Consider the following 15,379-nt stretch of genomic DNA (forward strand, 5'->3'; position numbering starts at 1 on the left):
AGAGAGGGACAGAGAGAGCAGAGAGAGGGGCAGAGGGAGAAGAAGCAGGCTCTCCACTGAGCAGGGAGCCCAACACGGGGCTCCATCCCTGGACCCTGAGATCATGACCTGAGCAAAAGTTTAACCGACTGAGCCACCCAGGCTCCCCAGGTAGTTGCACTTTTTTTTTTTCAAATTGAAGATTTGTGGCAACTCTGCATCAAGCAAATCTATTGGCACCAATTTTCCAACAGCATTTGCTCACTTTGTGTCTCTGTGCTACATTTTGGTAATTATCACAATATTTCAAATTTTTTAAGTATTACTATATTTGTTATGGTGATCTGTGTTCAGTGATTATAACTCGCTAAAAGCTCAGATGATATGATGATCAGCATTTTTTAGCAATAAAGTATTTTTCAATTAAGGTCTGTACGTTGTTTTTTAGACATAATGTTACTGTACACTTAGTGGACTACAGTATAGTGTAAACATAACTTTTACATGCACTGAGAAACCAAAAAACTTCATTTGACTCACTTTATTGTAATATTCACTGTTTTGCAGTTGTCTGGAACTGAACGCACAGTATCTCCAAGCTATGCCGGTATAGCTATATTATTTAGCATTACTGGGATAAAAACCAGAAGAAATAGCTAATATATTTCAAAGCTGGCTACTTCAGGTATTTGAGCCTGGGAGGGTGGGAAAAGGTGAAGGTAAACACTACTATTTTTTGTTACTATTTAGTTTTTAAGCCATATATAGGCCTTACTATAATAAGTAATATATATTATGCTATTATATATAACAAAAATACAAAATAAAATATATTTCAGTTATAAAGGGAGCCATTTAATTATAAAGGAAAGGGATGTGATGAGAACTGGGATTTACTGAAATTAATATGGCCAACAGAACAGATCAAAAGAGGTGGGGAACATATAAATGTAGAAACTGAAGGGCCCCCAATGTTTGCTTTTTATTCTTTTGCAACTCTTTTGTAAGGGGGTGTTCCAAATCTCTCTTAAATTGTAGCAATCAAAGAGGAGTTTTACACTTAAATGACTGCCAGAGGACCTGGTAACCCCAGTCTTACCGGTAGAGTGGGACTGGGAATTATGGGTCCAAATTAGTCAGGGATGGGGGAGCCTGGAGACTAAAAACAGGAAAGGGGTATTTATTCTGGGAAAGAAACTCAGACCGCCACAAGAGGGCACAAGGAGAATGCAACAGTTCCTCTGGTTCCCCTCCTACCTTTCCGATCGCTCTTTCACAGTTTGCTTTGCCCTCCCTTAAAATGCCTGTTTCTGGGATTCTGCCCTGCTCTCCCGCCCTCACCTTTTATTCCCTCACTCCACACACCCCTGGAGCAATTTCATTCATACCTTAAAACCACCACCTCTATGCTTAAGGACTTCCAAATCTATCTGTAATCTTACTTGCTTCACAACAGCTGAATAAATTCCTGGTTACCTACTGGATAATTCCTCTTGGACATTCTGAAGGTGCCTGAGACTTTGCATGTTCAAAATTGAACTCATCATCCCTCCCCACCCCGCCAAATGCCTTTTTTTTTTCCAGGATTTTATTTATTTGAGAGAGAGAGCGAACAGGAGCGGCGGGGGTGGGGGTGGAGGTGGGGAGGAAGGGCAGAGGAAGAGGGAGAAGCAGACTCCCCCACTGATCAGGGAGCCCAATGCAGGGCTCAATCCCAAGACTCTGGGATCATGACCTGAACCAAAGGCAGATGCTTAACCAACTGAGCCACCCAGGCGCCCCTCATGAAACGGCTTATACATCTTCTCAACCACCTGAGGCAGAAAGAAAATGGAGGATTGTCCTAGATTTCTTCTTCTCCATTGGCCCTCCCCACAAATCCAGTCAGTGACTGAGTTCTTAATTTCTCAAATGTATGTATTCTCATTTCCTTCCCACTGCCTTAACTCAGGCTTCAACAGCTCTCCTCTTCTGTAATAGCCTCTGAATTGGTCTTCCTATACCCAGTTCTGTCTTTTCCAGTCTATCCATTTTACTCTCATCGACTGGATAGTTCTAAAATGCAAATCTGATCCTGTTTATCCCTTGATTAAAATCTCTAAATATCTCTCCGCTGTTCTTAGTATAGCATTCAAGGCTCTCCCTGATCAAACTACTGTCTCCTTTTCATTATACCCTCTCTCACTCTCTATGTTCGAACTACACTTAGCTTCTTAAACATACCACAAACACACTGTAAACACAGAGTTATTTCATGATGTATCTTTGCTCATACCACCACGGCTTGAAATGACTGAATCTCTTCTATTCCTCAGCCCCAGCAGTTAACACTGGTAACATCTACACACATTTCAATATTTAACTTAAGCATTAATTTCTTTCTGGAACCCTCTCCCACCCACTGAAATTAACTATTTCCTCCTTTGTGCCTCTAATGTATTCTATATATATTCTTTTTATCAAACTTGTAATATTCTGCTGTGTATATTTGTTTACATGTCTCTTCTACTAATATCTCTTCTGCTCCTCTGGGAGCAGAAAAGCATGTCTTATTCACATCTCTACTCAAAATATCTACCACAGTGGCTGGCATAGAGAAGATGCTTAACGAATGTTTCTGAATGAATAAGAGTCATCATGAGGATGTAATTAATATATGAGGTCAGTCTGACACCAATCTCGCATCTATGGCAGACGTCAGTAATTAACCCCAATATTGTCCCCCTTTACCTCAGAATCATTCTCAAGACAGCATACTATGAAAACCTATTTCAATCAGCTGGAATTGGCACGATATATACAATTTCTTTCTCTTCCTGGAGCGTAGCCTGTCACAATGACGTGCCTCAATAATTATCAGAGTTGATCTAAGAGAATTAACACGGGATTAGGCAGATATTTCCTAGACAATGTTGGCAACAGTATGACTACAGCAATGGTACATGTAACAAAGGAATGTTGTAGCAAAAATCAGCATTGGGAGGTAAATTCTGTTCATGTACATCTAGCACTGCCCATTGGAGAGACATCTTGTCATCAGAGAAGACAAAACCCCATATACTGGCATTCTGACTTATACTTCAGTTTTGTCAATTCATTCAGAAAATAGTCATCTCTAACTAAAGGTCAGAAATCTGGTAACAAGCGAAATGCTACACCGGAGAAAACAGGTAACAGGCCTACCGCACTTAGTGAAACAATGGATCGACTTACCTTCTTCATTTCTTCTGCATCCAGACCCCCTGGAAAAGTACAGTGGAGACTAAAAACCTCTTTCTCAAATAAACAACAATCTACTGGAGCATTTTTTCAAAATTCCAAAATTTCACTTTAATCTCACTCGCACTGATCTTCGAATGCTAGAACAATGAATATTCCTGTGGCAATTTCAAGTCGCAGTTCCTCTGAATACTGGGTAACAGACAAGCAACCTATATCTATACCCATCCAAGGAGAAAAATCATAGCATATACCCTAGTTTCTCTACTTCTTATGGGCTAAATTCTGTTTACTTTGGCTTGTCTAGTTATAATTCCTAGAATGACCTGGCTCTGTTCCTAAAGCTCCCAGCACATTTGTCTGTCTTCCATCCCTACTCAGTCTTTTTTAGAATTGGACTGCTCTCCCTTACTTCCTGATGATGAAGCTGTCCTAGCTAATCCCAGAGCCTGGGATTGTTCTCTACACTACAGCAAATTGCCTAAACCATGAGAAGTGGTTAGGATGGACATTTGAGAACAGAATTTTGTTATTAGTGAAATCTTCCAAGATTAGAGGTAATAATCCCTATTCAAAAGGAGTTATAGGATAAACTCTTTATAACCCTTACTCCATTTTATGGAGCCCAATGTGCAGTTTCTGGGAGTATCTACCAGATTCCAAATCTGACTTAAAGCTTCCAAAACTCACTGCACTGAAGAGTGAATTCCAATTTCTCGAATGAATTCCTTAATGATAAATAAACGCTAACACATCTCTGAAGATTTACACATTGCCATTATAAACCCCTAACAATTAAATTATGCAGGATTCAAATCCTGGCTCTTCCAGTGATAGCTATGTGACCTTAGGAAAATTCTTCCATCTCATTTCTTCAGTTTCTTCACATGCAAAACAAGGATAAGATTTCCTATATCACATGATTGTTGTAAGAGTTAAATGATTAAACACACTACATAAAGTTCTTATACTGCTTGGTACATGGTAGATGTATAATTATATGGAATAAATGTGAAGTATTTCAATCAACTTTTATTATGAATCTTTTTTTTTTCATTTCTATCATGATCTGATTTTCTCACAAAGACCTTCTCACATCATTACATTAGTAAGATGCCTGTAATGTCTAACGCTGAGTAAGACGCCACTTCAAATTGAAGGCCTTTTCGGGATGCCTGGGTGGCTCAGTCAGTTAAGCATCTGCCTTTGGCTCAGGTCATGATCCCAGAGTGCTGGGATCGAGCCCCACATTGGGCTCTTTGCTCAATGGGGATTCTGCTTCTCCCTCTGTCCCTCCCCCTGTTCATGTTCTCATTCTCTCTCTCTCTCTCTCTCAAATAAATAAATAAAATCTTTTAAAAAAATTGAAGGCCTTTCCACATTCATTGCACCTGAAAGATTCTTCTCTACTATGGACCCACTGATGTCAAATAAGACTAAACCTGCTGAAAGCGTACTAACATTTTTTATAAACACAGAAGATCCTGCCTTTATGAATCACTTGATGATAGATAAAACTTAGCCTGTAAGGATGTGGAGAAAAGGGAACCCTCCTACACTGTTGATGGGAATGCAAGCTGGTGCAGCTACTCCAGAAAACAGTTTGGAGGTTCCTCGAAAAGTTTAAAATAGAGCTACCCTATGACCCAGCAATTGCACTACTGGGTATTTATCCCAAAATACAAATGTAGTGATCCGAAGGGACACCTGTACCCCAATGTTTATAGCAGCAATGTCCACAAGAGCCAAACTATGGAAAGAGCTTAGATATCCATTGACAGATGAATGGATAAAGAAGATGTGGTGTAGAGGAGGAGTTAAGATGGCGGAGGAGTAGGGGACCCCTTTTTCAGCCGGTCCCCTGAGTCGAGCTGGATAGGTACCAGACCAGCCTGAACATCCACGGAATCAGCCTGAGACGCAGGAAGATACATCCGGATCTCTACAAATGAACATCTCCAGCGCTGAATATTGAGGTACGAAGAGGGGAGCCATGAAACCGCACTCAGATATCGGAAGATAAAAGGAAGGGGGAGGAAACCGCCGCGTTCGGGCGCCGGGAAGCTGTAGCCACCTGCACGGGGGAGCGGGCGGACTCACGGACGGCAACCGCGAGAGAGCGGACTGAGACCGGTGAGCCGGGAGCGCGCGCCACCAGGCATCTCGCGGAACTCCGGAATCCCGGTCTGCTCACTGGATCCAGACAGAGACGGGGAGCTCCCAGAGTGCGCGTGGGGCGGCTGGCGGGCCACCTGCATGGGGGACCAGGCAGACTCGCGGACGGCACCCGCGAAAGAGCAGACTGAGACCCTGAGCCGGGAGCGCGCCCCACCAGGCTTCTCACGGAACTCCGGAATCCCGGTGTGCTCGCCGGAAATAGACTGAGACTGGGAGATCCGGAAGCGCATGGGGGCGGCTGGCGGATGGCTGCCTTAGAAACACAAAGGACAGAGACGCGCCAGCCCTGCAAGTGAGGGCTGGGACGCCGGGTGTGGGGCACACATCCCGGGACGCTGCAGGGTTGAGCAGCACCAACAGTAACGGAGTTAAAGTGGCCAGAACATTAGTAGAGAACGGGCCGCAATCCTTCTGTTCCGTGACAGAGGCTGAAATTTGGCCGCTGCTGCTCTGACTCGCAGAAGAGGCACAGCAAACCGCCAGGGAAAGCCGCCAGAGAACAAAAGCCTGGAAATACCGGCTCAGAGAGTGCCCATCCCCATTGCCCCTCGCAGGGGACACGGAGACTCTACCCAAACAGGGTTGCCTGAGTATCGGCGCGGCAGGCCCCTCCCCCAGAACACAGAAGGCAGGCTGAAAAATCAAGAAGCCCACAACCCGGGGCGCCCGGGTGGCACAGTCATTGAGCGCCTGTCTCCGGCTTAGGGCGTGATCCCGGCATTCCGGAAAGGAGTCCCTCCTCGGGCTCCTCCCCTGGGAGCCTGCTTCTTCCTCTCCCACTCCCCTGCTTGTGTTCCCTCTTTCGCTGGTTGAATCGCTGCCACATATAAATAAATAAAATCTTTAAAGAAGAAGCCCACATCCCTAAGATCCCTATAAAACAAGGGGCACGGCCTGGGACCCAGTCAATAATTTGGGCTCTGGAAACCCCGCAACCTCTCTTCATCAGAATGACAAGAAGGAGAAGCCCCCCCCAGCAAAGAAAAGACAGTGAGTCTGTGGCCTCTGCCACAGAAATAATGGATGTGGATGTAACCAAATTATCAGAAATGGAATTCAGAGTAACAATGGTCAAAATGATGAGTAGAATTGAAAAAACTATTAACGAAAAGGTTACTGAGAATATAGAATCCCTAAGGACAGAAATGAGAGCGAATCTGACAGAAATTAAAAATTCTATGAGCCAAATGCAGGCAAAACTAGAGGCTCTGACGGCCAGGGTCGCAGAAGCAGAGGAACGGGTTAGTGAATTGGAGGATGGGTTAATAGAGGAAAAAATGAAAATAGAAGATGGTCTTAAAAAAATCCACGCCCACGAATGTAGGTTACGGGAGATTACTGACTCAATGAAACGATCCAATGTTAGAATCATCGGCATCCCCGAGGGGGTGGAGAAAAACAGAGGTCTAGAAGAGATATTTGAACAAATTGTAGCTGAAAACTTCCCTAATCTAGCGAGGGAAACAAACATTCGTGTCCAAGAGGCAGAGAGGACCCCTCCCAAGCTCAACCACGACAAACCTACGCCACGTCACGTCATAGTGCAATTCGCAAATATTAGATGCAAGGATACAGTATTGAAAGCGGCCAGGGCAAAGAAATTTCTCACGTACCAAGGCAAAAGCATCAGAATTACGTCAGACCTGTCTACACAGACCTGGAATGAGAGAAAGGGTTGGGGGAGCATATTTAAAGCTCTTTCAGAGAAAAACATGCAGCCAAGGATCCTTTATCCAGCAAGGCTGTCATTCAGAATTGATGGAGAAATAAAGACATTTCAGAATCGCCAGTCACTAACCAATTTTGTAACCACGAAACCAGCCCTACAGGAGATATTACGGGGGGTTCTATAAAAGTAAAAAGGCCCCAAGAGTGATACAGAACAGAAAGTCACAGCCAATACAAACAAAGACTTTACTGGCAACATGGCAACATTAAAATCATATCTCTCAGTAATCAGTCTTAATGTAAATGGTTTGAACCATCCCATAAAACGCCACAGGGTTGCAGATTGGATAAAAAGAAATGACCCATCCATTTGCTGTCTACAAGAGACTCATTTCGAACCCAAAGATGCATTCAGACTGAGAGTAAGGGGATGGAGTACCATCTTTCACGCAAATGGACCTCAAAAGAAAGCTGGGGTAGCAATTCTCATATCAGATAAATTGGATTTTAAACTACAGACTATAGTTAGAGATGCAGAAGGGCACTATATTATTCTTAAGGGAAGTATTCAACAAGTGGATATGACAATTATAAATATATATGCCCCCAACAGGGGAGCAGCAAGATACACAAGCCAACTCTTAACCAGAATAAAGAGACATATAAATAAAAATACATTAATAGTAGGGGACCTCAACACTCCACTCTCAGAAATAGACAGAACACCCTGGCAAAAACTAAGCAAAGAATCAAAGGCTTTGAATGCCATACTCGACGAGTTGGACCTCATAGATATATATAGAACACTACACCCCAGAACCAAAGAATACTCATTCTATTCTAATGCCCATGGAACATTCTCAAGAATAGACCATGTTCTGGGACACAAAACAGGTCTCAACCGATACCAAAAGATTGAAATTATCCCCTGCATATTCTCAGACCACAACGCTCTGAAATTGGAACTCAACCACAAGGAAAAATTTGGAAGAAACTCAAACACTTGGAGACTAAGAACCATCCTGCTCAGGAATGACTCGATAAACCAGGAAATCAAAAATCAAATTAAACAATTTATGGAGACCAATGAGAATGAAAATACAACAGTCCAAAACCTATGGGATACTGCAAAGGCAGTCCTAAGGGGGAAATACATAGCCATCCAAGCCTCACTCAAAAGAATAGAAAAATCTAAAATGCAGTTTTTATATTCTCACCTCAGGAAGCTGGAACAGCAACAGAGGGACAGGCCTAATCCACGCACGAGGAAGCAGTTGACCAAAATTAGAGCAGAAATCAATGAATTAGAAACCAGAAGTACAGTAGAGCAGATCAACAGGACTAGAAGCTGGTTCTTTGAGAGAATCAATAAAATTGACAGACCACTGGCAAGACTTATCCAAAAGAAAAGAGAAAGGACCCAAATTATTAAAATTATGAATGAAAAAGGAGAGGTCACGCATTGAAATTGGAAGGATTATTAGAAATTTTTATCAACAGCTATATGCCAATAAACTAAGCAATCTGGAAGAGATGGAAGCCGTCCTGGAATCCTACAAACTACCAAGATTGAAACCGAAAGAAATTGATTTCTTAAACAGGCCAATTAATTATGAAGAAATTGAGTCAATGATAAACAACCTTCCAAATAACAAAACTCCAGGCCTGGACGGTTTTCCTGGGGAATTCTACAAAACATTCAAAGAAGAAATAATACCTATTCTCCTAAAGCTATTTCAAAAAATAGAAACAGAAGGAAAGCTACCAAACTCATTCTATGAGGCCAATATTACCTTGATCCCCAAACCAGGCAAAGACCCCCTCAGAAAGGAGAATTACAGACCGATTTCCCTAATGAATATGGATGCCAAAATCCTCAACAAGATACTTGCTAATAGCATCCAACAGTACATTAAAAGGATTATCCATCACGATCAAGTGGGATTCATACCTGGGATGCAAACGTGGTTCAATATTCGCAAATCAATCAGCGTGATACATCATATCAACAAGAAAAGACTCAGGAACCATATGATCCTCTCAATTGATGCCGAAAAAGCATTTGACAAAATACAGCATCCTTTCCTGATTAAAACCCTTCAGAGTGTAGGAATAGAAGGTACATTTCTCAATCTCATAAAAGCCATCTATGAAAAGCCTACTGCAAATATTATTCTCAATGGGGAAAAGCTGGAAGCCTTTCCCTTAAGATCAGGAACTCGACAAGGATGCCCACTCTCGCCACTATTATTCAACATAGTACTAGAAGTCCTTGCAACAGCAATCAGACGACAAAAAGGGATCAAAGGTATTCAAATTGGCAAAGAAGTCAAAATGTCTCTCTTTGCAGATGACATGATACTCTATATGGAAAACCCAAAAGAAGCCACTCCCAAACTATTAGAAGTTATAGAGCAATTCAGTAACGTGGCGGGATACAAAATCAATGCTCAGAAATCAGTTGCATTTCTATACACGAATAACGAGACCGAAGAAAGAGAAATTAGGGAATCCATCCCATTTACAATAGCACCAAAAACCATACGTTACCTTGGAATTAACTTAACCAGAGACGTAAAGGACCTATATTCTAGAAACTATAAATCACTCTTGAAAGACATTGAGGAAGACATAAAAAGATGGAAAGATATTCCATGCTCATGGATTGGAAGAATTAACATAGTTAAAATGTCCATGCTACCCAGAGCAATCTACACTTTCAATGCTATCCCGATCAAAATACCGAGGACATTTTTCAAAGAACTGGAACAAATAGTCCTTAAATTTGTATGGAAACAGAAAAGGCCCCGAATCTCCAAGGAACTGTTGAAAAGGAAAAACAAAGCTGGGGGCATCACAATGCCGGATTTCGAGCTGTACTACAAAGCTGTGATCACAAAGACAGCATGGTACTGGCACAAAAACAGACACATAGACCAATGGAACAGAATAGAGAGCCCAGAAATGGACCCTCGGCTCTTTGGGCAACTAATATTTGATAAAGCAGGAAAAAACATCCGGTGGGAAAAAGACAGTCTCTTCAATAAATGGTGCTGGGAAAATTGGACAGCTACATGCAAAAGAATGAAACTTGACCACTCTCTCACACCATACACAAAAATAAACTCCAAATGGATGAAAGACCTCGATGTGAGACAGGAATCCATCAAAATTCTAGAGGAGAACATAGGCAGCAACCTCTACGACATCGGCCAAAGCAACCTTTTTCATGACACATCCCCAAAGGCAAGAGAAACAAAAGATAAAATGAATTTATGGGACTTCATCAAGATTAAAAGTTTCTGCACAGCCAAGGAAACAGTCAGAAAAACTAAGAGGCAGCCCACGGAATGGGAGAATATATTTGCAAATGACACTACAGATAAAGGACTGGTATCCAAGATCTACAAAGAACTTCTCAAACTCAATACACGAGAAACAAATAAACAAATCAAAAAATGGGCAGAAGATATGAACAGACACTTTTCCAATGAAGACATACAAATGGCTAACAGACACATGAAAAAATGTTCAAAATCATTAGCCATCAAGGAAATTCAAATCAAAACCACACTGAGATACCACCTTACGCCAGTTAGAATGGCAAAAATAGACAAGGCAAGAAACAACAATTGTTGGAGAGGATGTGGAGAAAGGGGATCCCTCCTACATTGTTGGTGGGAATGCAAGTTGGTACAGCCACTCTGGAAAACAGTGTGGAGGTCCCTTAAAAAGTTAAAAATTGAGCTACCCTATGATCCAGCCATTGCACTACTGGGTGTTTACCCCAAAGATACAGACGTAGTGAAGAGAAGGGCCATATGCACCCCAATGTTCATAGCAGCAATGTCCACAATAGCTAAATCGTGGAAGGAGCCGAGATGCCCTTCAACAGATGACTGGATTAAGAAGCTGTGGTACATATATACAATGGAATATTACTCAGCTATCAGAAAGAACGAATTGTCAACATTTGCTACAACATGGACGGCACTGGAGGAGATAATGCTAAGTGAAATAAGTCAAGCAGAGAAAGACAATTATCATATGATTTCTCTCATCTATGGAACATAAGAACTAGGATGATCGGTAGGGGAAGAAAGGGATAAAGAAGGGGGGGTAATCAGAAGGGGGAATGAAACATGAGAGACTATGGACTATGAGAAACAAACTGAGGGCCTGAGAGGGGAGGGGGGTGGGGGATTGGGATAGACTGGTGATGGGTAGTAAGGAGGGCACGTATTGCATGGTGCACTGGGTGTTATACGCAACTAATGAAGCATCGAACTTAACATCGGAACCCGTGATGTACTGTATGGTGACTAACACAATATAATAAAAAGTCATTTAAAAAAAAAAAGAAGAAGAAGATGTGGTGTATACACACACACACACACACACACACACACACACACACGCTGGAATATTATGCAGCCATCAAAAAATGAAATCGTGCCATTTGCAACAATGTGGATGGAACTAGAGGGTATTATGCTAAAGCCAAATAAGTCAATCAGAGAAAGACAATTATCATATGATCTCACTGATACATGGAATTTGAGAAACGAGGCAGAGCACCATAGAGGAAGAGAGGAAAAAATGAAACAAGAGGAAACCAGAGAGGGAACAAACCATAAGAGGCTCTTAATCTCAGGAAACAACCTGAGGGTTGCTGGAGTGGAGGGGGGTGGGAGGGATGGAGTGGCTGGGTGATGGAGATTGGGGAGGGTATGTGCTATGGTGAGTGCTGTGACTTGTGTAAGACTGATGAATCACAGACCTGGACCCCTGAAACAAATAATACATTACATGTTACTAAGAAAATTATTTAAAAAAAGATATATATATAAAAAAATCTTAGCCTCTAAATGAAGGCTTATTCATTACGGGTACAATTTCTCTCCACTATGAATTTACAGATGATAAACAAGGATCTCTTTCCATCTCCGTTATAAATTTTCTGACTGATATCACCAAAATCCCTTTCCCACATTCATTACACACCATAAGGTTTCTTTGCACTGTCAATTCTTTCATGCTTAGCAAGGTTTGAACTGGATCTGCAAGCCTTCCCACAGGCATTGCGAACATAGAGTTTTCTCCCCTATGAACTCTCTTACACTAAAAGAAAGTCTAGGGGTGCCTGGGTGGCTCAGTCAGTTAAGCGTCTGTCTTCAACTCAGGTCATGATCCCAGGGTCCTGGGATTGAGCCCTGCGTCAGGCTCCCTGCTCAGCAGAGAGCCTGCTTCTCCCTCTCCGGCTGCTGCTCCTCTTGCTTATTCTCCGCCCCCCCGATCAAATAAATAAATAAAATCTTTAAAATCAAATACAAAATTTTTAAAAAACTTTTAAAAAGTCTGAACTTGTTCTGAAGTCTTTCCCATAGTCAATACATTCATAGGGTTTCTCTCTGCATTTTCATTATGACTGAGAAAGCTTGATTACCCACTGCAATTTCTCTCACATTGGAAAAGTTTTCCTACCCTATGAAATCTCTGGTGTTGAAAGAGAAATTAAATTCTGCCTGAAGGCCTCTCCATGTTTTCATAGCCATATGAATTAATAAGTTCTCAGGTGTGAGTCCTCAGATGTCAAATAAGCTCAGCATCACGACAGAAATTTCTATATTCGTTACCTTCATAGGGTTTCCCTCTACTATGAGTACTCTGAGGCATCGACCCTGAACACCAACAAAAGGCTTTTAGACATTAATCATACATGTAGGGCTTCTCCCCATTGGAAATTTTCTAGTGTCTCACAAATTCTAAAACCTTTGCACAGTTATGGTCCTATAAACTATACCTCTGTTACCCATTACTCCATCCCTGGGTGATGGACATTAAGGAGGGCACATGATGTAATGAGCACTGGGTATTATTTAAGACTGATGAATCACTGAACTCTACCTCTGAAATTTATAATACAGTACATGTTAATTAATTGAATTTAAATTAAAAAATAAACCATACCTTTCTCCTAAAGGTTTTCCTCATATAAAAACATCTAGCTCAGTCTTTCCTTAATGTACTCAGTCTTTCTCTTTGGTAGGATTATTTTTTGAAAGTGGCAGTATTGTGCCCACAACAGATTTCTGCAGAGAAGGGAGTATGTTATATCCTTCCCTGCTAAGCTTTCTTGCAGCCTATGTCATCACATGCCAAGTCTTCTCCACAGCAGAGACTATGATGAATTGGCCTTGGATTCTGGATCTCTAACATTCTTTAGAATTTTGACTTTTTCTGAAATTTCCCTCTTTGAAGTAGATACTATTCTTAGCCAAAATCTTAACAACTAAATGACAGACCCAAATACAGAAACAGGCAAGGAACATGAGTAAACCATTCACAAAAAAGAAATGCAAACAATAATAAATACATGTAATAGTCCATCTAGAAAAAAAAAGAAGGGAACATTTTTCTGCCCCTACAGTTGCAACAAGAATTATAATAATACTACAATTCTTTAGTAAGCATGTACCAAGCGCAAACACTTTACCAAAATATATTTCCTATATTTCACATGGAAACCTTGAGAGATAGGTATTATTATTCAAGTTATATAAATGAAGAAACTGATGCCAGAGAAGAGAACTGATTGACCCAGTATTTTAGAGTTAATAAGTAAGGGAACTGAGTGTCAATTCAAATGTGTGTGGCTCCAAGGCTCCTGTGTTTTCCACCATGTCAAGGTGCCCTGTGGGCATTCGCCAACCAAAATTCCAAAACTATCTTAACACTAACAAAACTATAAATTCTCGAGCTCCTACCTGTCTCATTCTCCTGTCTTCGTTCACCTGAGAGAATTTCTTCTTGGATCCCTTTGTCCTTAGCTCTTTCCAAATTCAGCTGGGAATGCATTTTGGTCTTTCGAGGTGGAAAATCCTGCAGGTGAAAAGAAAATAAAACCTTGTGGTTAAAGCTGGGGTACTGACTGTCCCTAAATTCAGTTCTGAAAGGCACAGGGTAGATGTAGAAGAGGGTCTCTTATTTATTAGGATGTCTCAGAAACAGGCATAGATCTTCTGAAAGAGGCATAGAAATGCATGTAATCCCCAGGAACAAGAGAGAGGGTGCTGATCTTGAGGGATGAAAACTTAGTAAGAGAAACACAATGCAACATTTACTCTCCTCCTAGAAGAAAGATGTTCCATATTCCAGAACAAAAAAACAACAGAATCCAAAGGATGCAGTGCACTGAACTGGTTAAGCACACAGGCTTCAGGACTAGACAGAGCTGGGCTCAAAACCAATATTATTACTTACTTGCTAGGTGACCTTGGGCAAGTATCTTTACTCTTCTAAACACTGGATGTTTCGTCTATAAAATAAAGAAAAGAAAACCCACAAGGTAATGAGAAGCTCTGAGCCTGAACCTAATCCCAAAGAAAGCATAGGAAAGAGTTGTAGGAAAATTTCCTAATTCTGGTTATTGCCCACAAGGTTGTTTGGACAAACCCTCATGCTGAAAACAAAACAAAACAAAATCTTGATGACAAAGAAATAACATCTACTTAAAAACAATAAAAGTACAGGGCAATAAAAATACAGAAACATCAAGGAAACAGCAGGGGAAAAGGGGAATCTAGAGAAACAGATAAGCAAGGAGGCAATTTCTGCCCTGAGGGCATTTGTCCATTCCAAAAAAATTTTAACTTTCATTTCGGTTGTTTTGAAGGCAAAAGAAACAAATTAAAGTCTAGAACTATACCAGGCTACCCTCTCAGGGGTTTGATGAGTGGAAGCAGGTCATTCTGATGCTCAGGCTGAATTACATGACTTGGCCTAGGGATCCTTGAGCCTTGAATTTATCTAAAGAAGCCAAAACAGCAGGATCAGCTGGTAACAGGAAAGACTTAACACTGGGGTTAGCAAACACAAACTATAAGATAATTATTTTACTACACATAAAGAAGTAAATAACAAACTTGAAGGTATTTCCAAGCATCAGGAAATTATAATACATGGTATATATCACAATTAAACCTAATCGAAATTTGGAAGAAAAAAAAAACAGTGCCTCAAATGAAAAACCCAAGGGATTGCATTAATCAACAGATTAAGAAAATAATTTGTAAAAATTATTAGAGTACAGCACAAGGAAACAAAAAGGTGGAAAGTACGGAAAAGAGTATTAAAGACTCAAACTGCTCTCATTCACTAAGGTGTCAGGGCCTTGTAAAGTGATCACACTGAATCTGAACAACTACTTTACAAGGCACAGAATACAGAATTTCATTGATAATAAAGTTCTTTTCAGCCCTTTCTCCATTTCCTCTCCATTTCCACAAGCAAAATTGGCTCCAGACCTGTTTTCTACTTAAAATTAGCTAATGGA

At 41.1% G+C, this 15,379-nt stretch overlaps 1 protein-coding gene across 2 annotated transcripts in view; it reads right to left on the bottom strand.

Annotated features, from left to right (window-relative positions):
- MAGED1 (MAGE family member D1) overlaps positions 1–15,379 on the bottom strand; it is a 64,939-nt gene that overhangs the window by 32,228 nt on the left and 17,332 nt on the right. Inside the window, exons 1-2 of one of the 2 annotated variants that reach the window (XM_008705461.1) lie at positions 14,308–14,362; positions 13,812–13,926 (exon numbers count right to left, since the gene is read on the bottom strand). In XM_008705461.1, coding sequence (XP_008703683.1) covers positions 13,812–13,902 — 91 coding nt within the window. In that variant the 5' untranslated portion in view covers positions 13,903–13,926; positions 14,308–14,362. Of the gene's footprint in view, positions 1–13,811; positions 13,927–14,307; positions 14,363–15,379 lie in introns of those variants that run through there. The other variant, XM_008705462.2, reaches the window with a different exon arrangement.

This window comes from Ursus maritimus (assembly GCF_017311325.1).
Source record: "Ursus maritimus isolate PB19 chromosome X unlocalized genomic scaffold, ASM1731132v1 scaffold_X1, whole genome shotgun sequence".
NCBI lineage: Eukaryota > Metazoa > Chordata > Mammalia > Carnivora > Ursidae > Ursus > Ursus maritimus.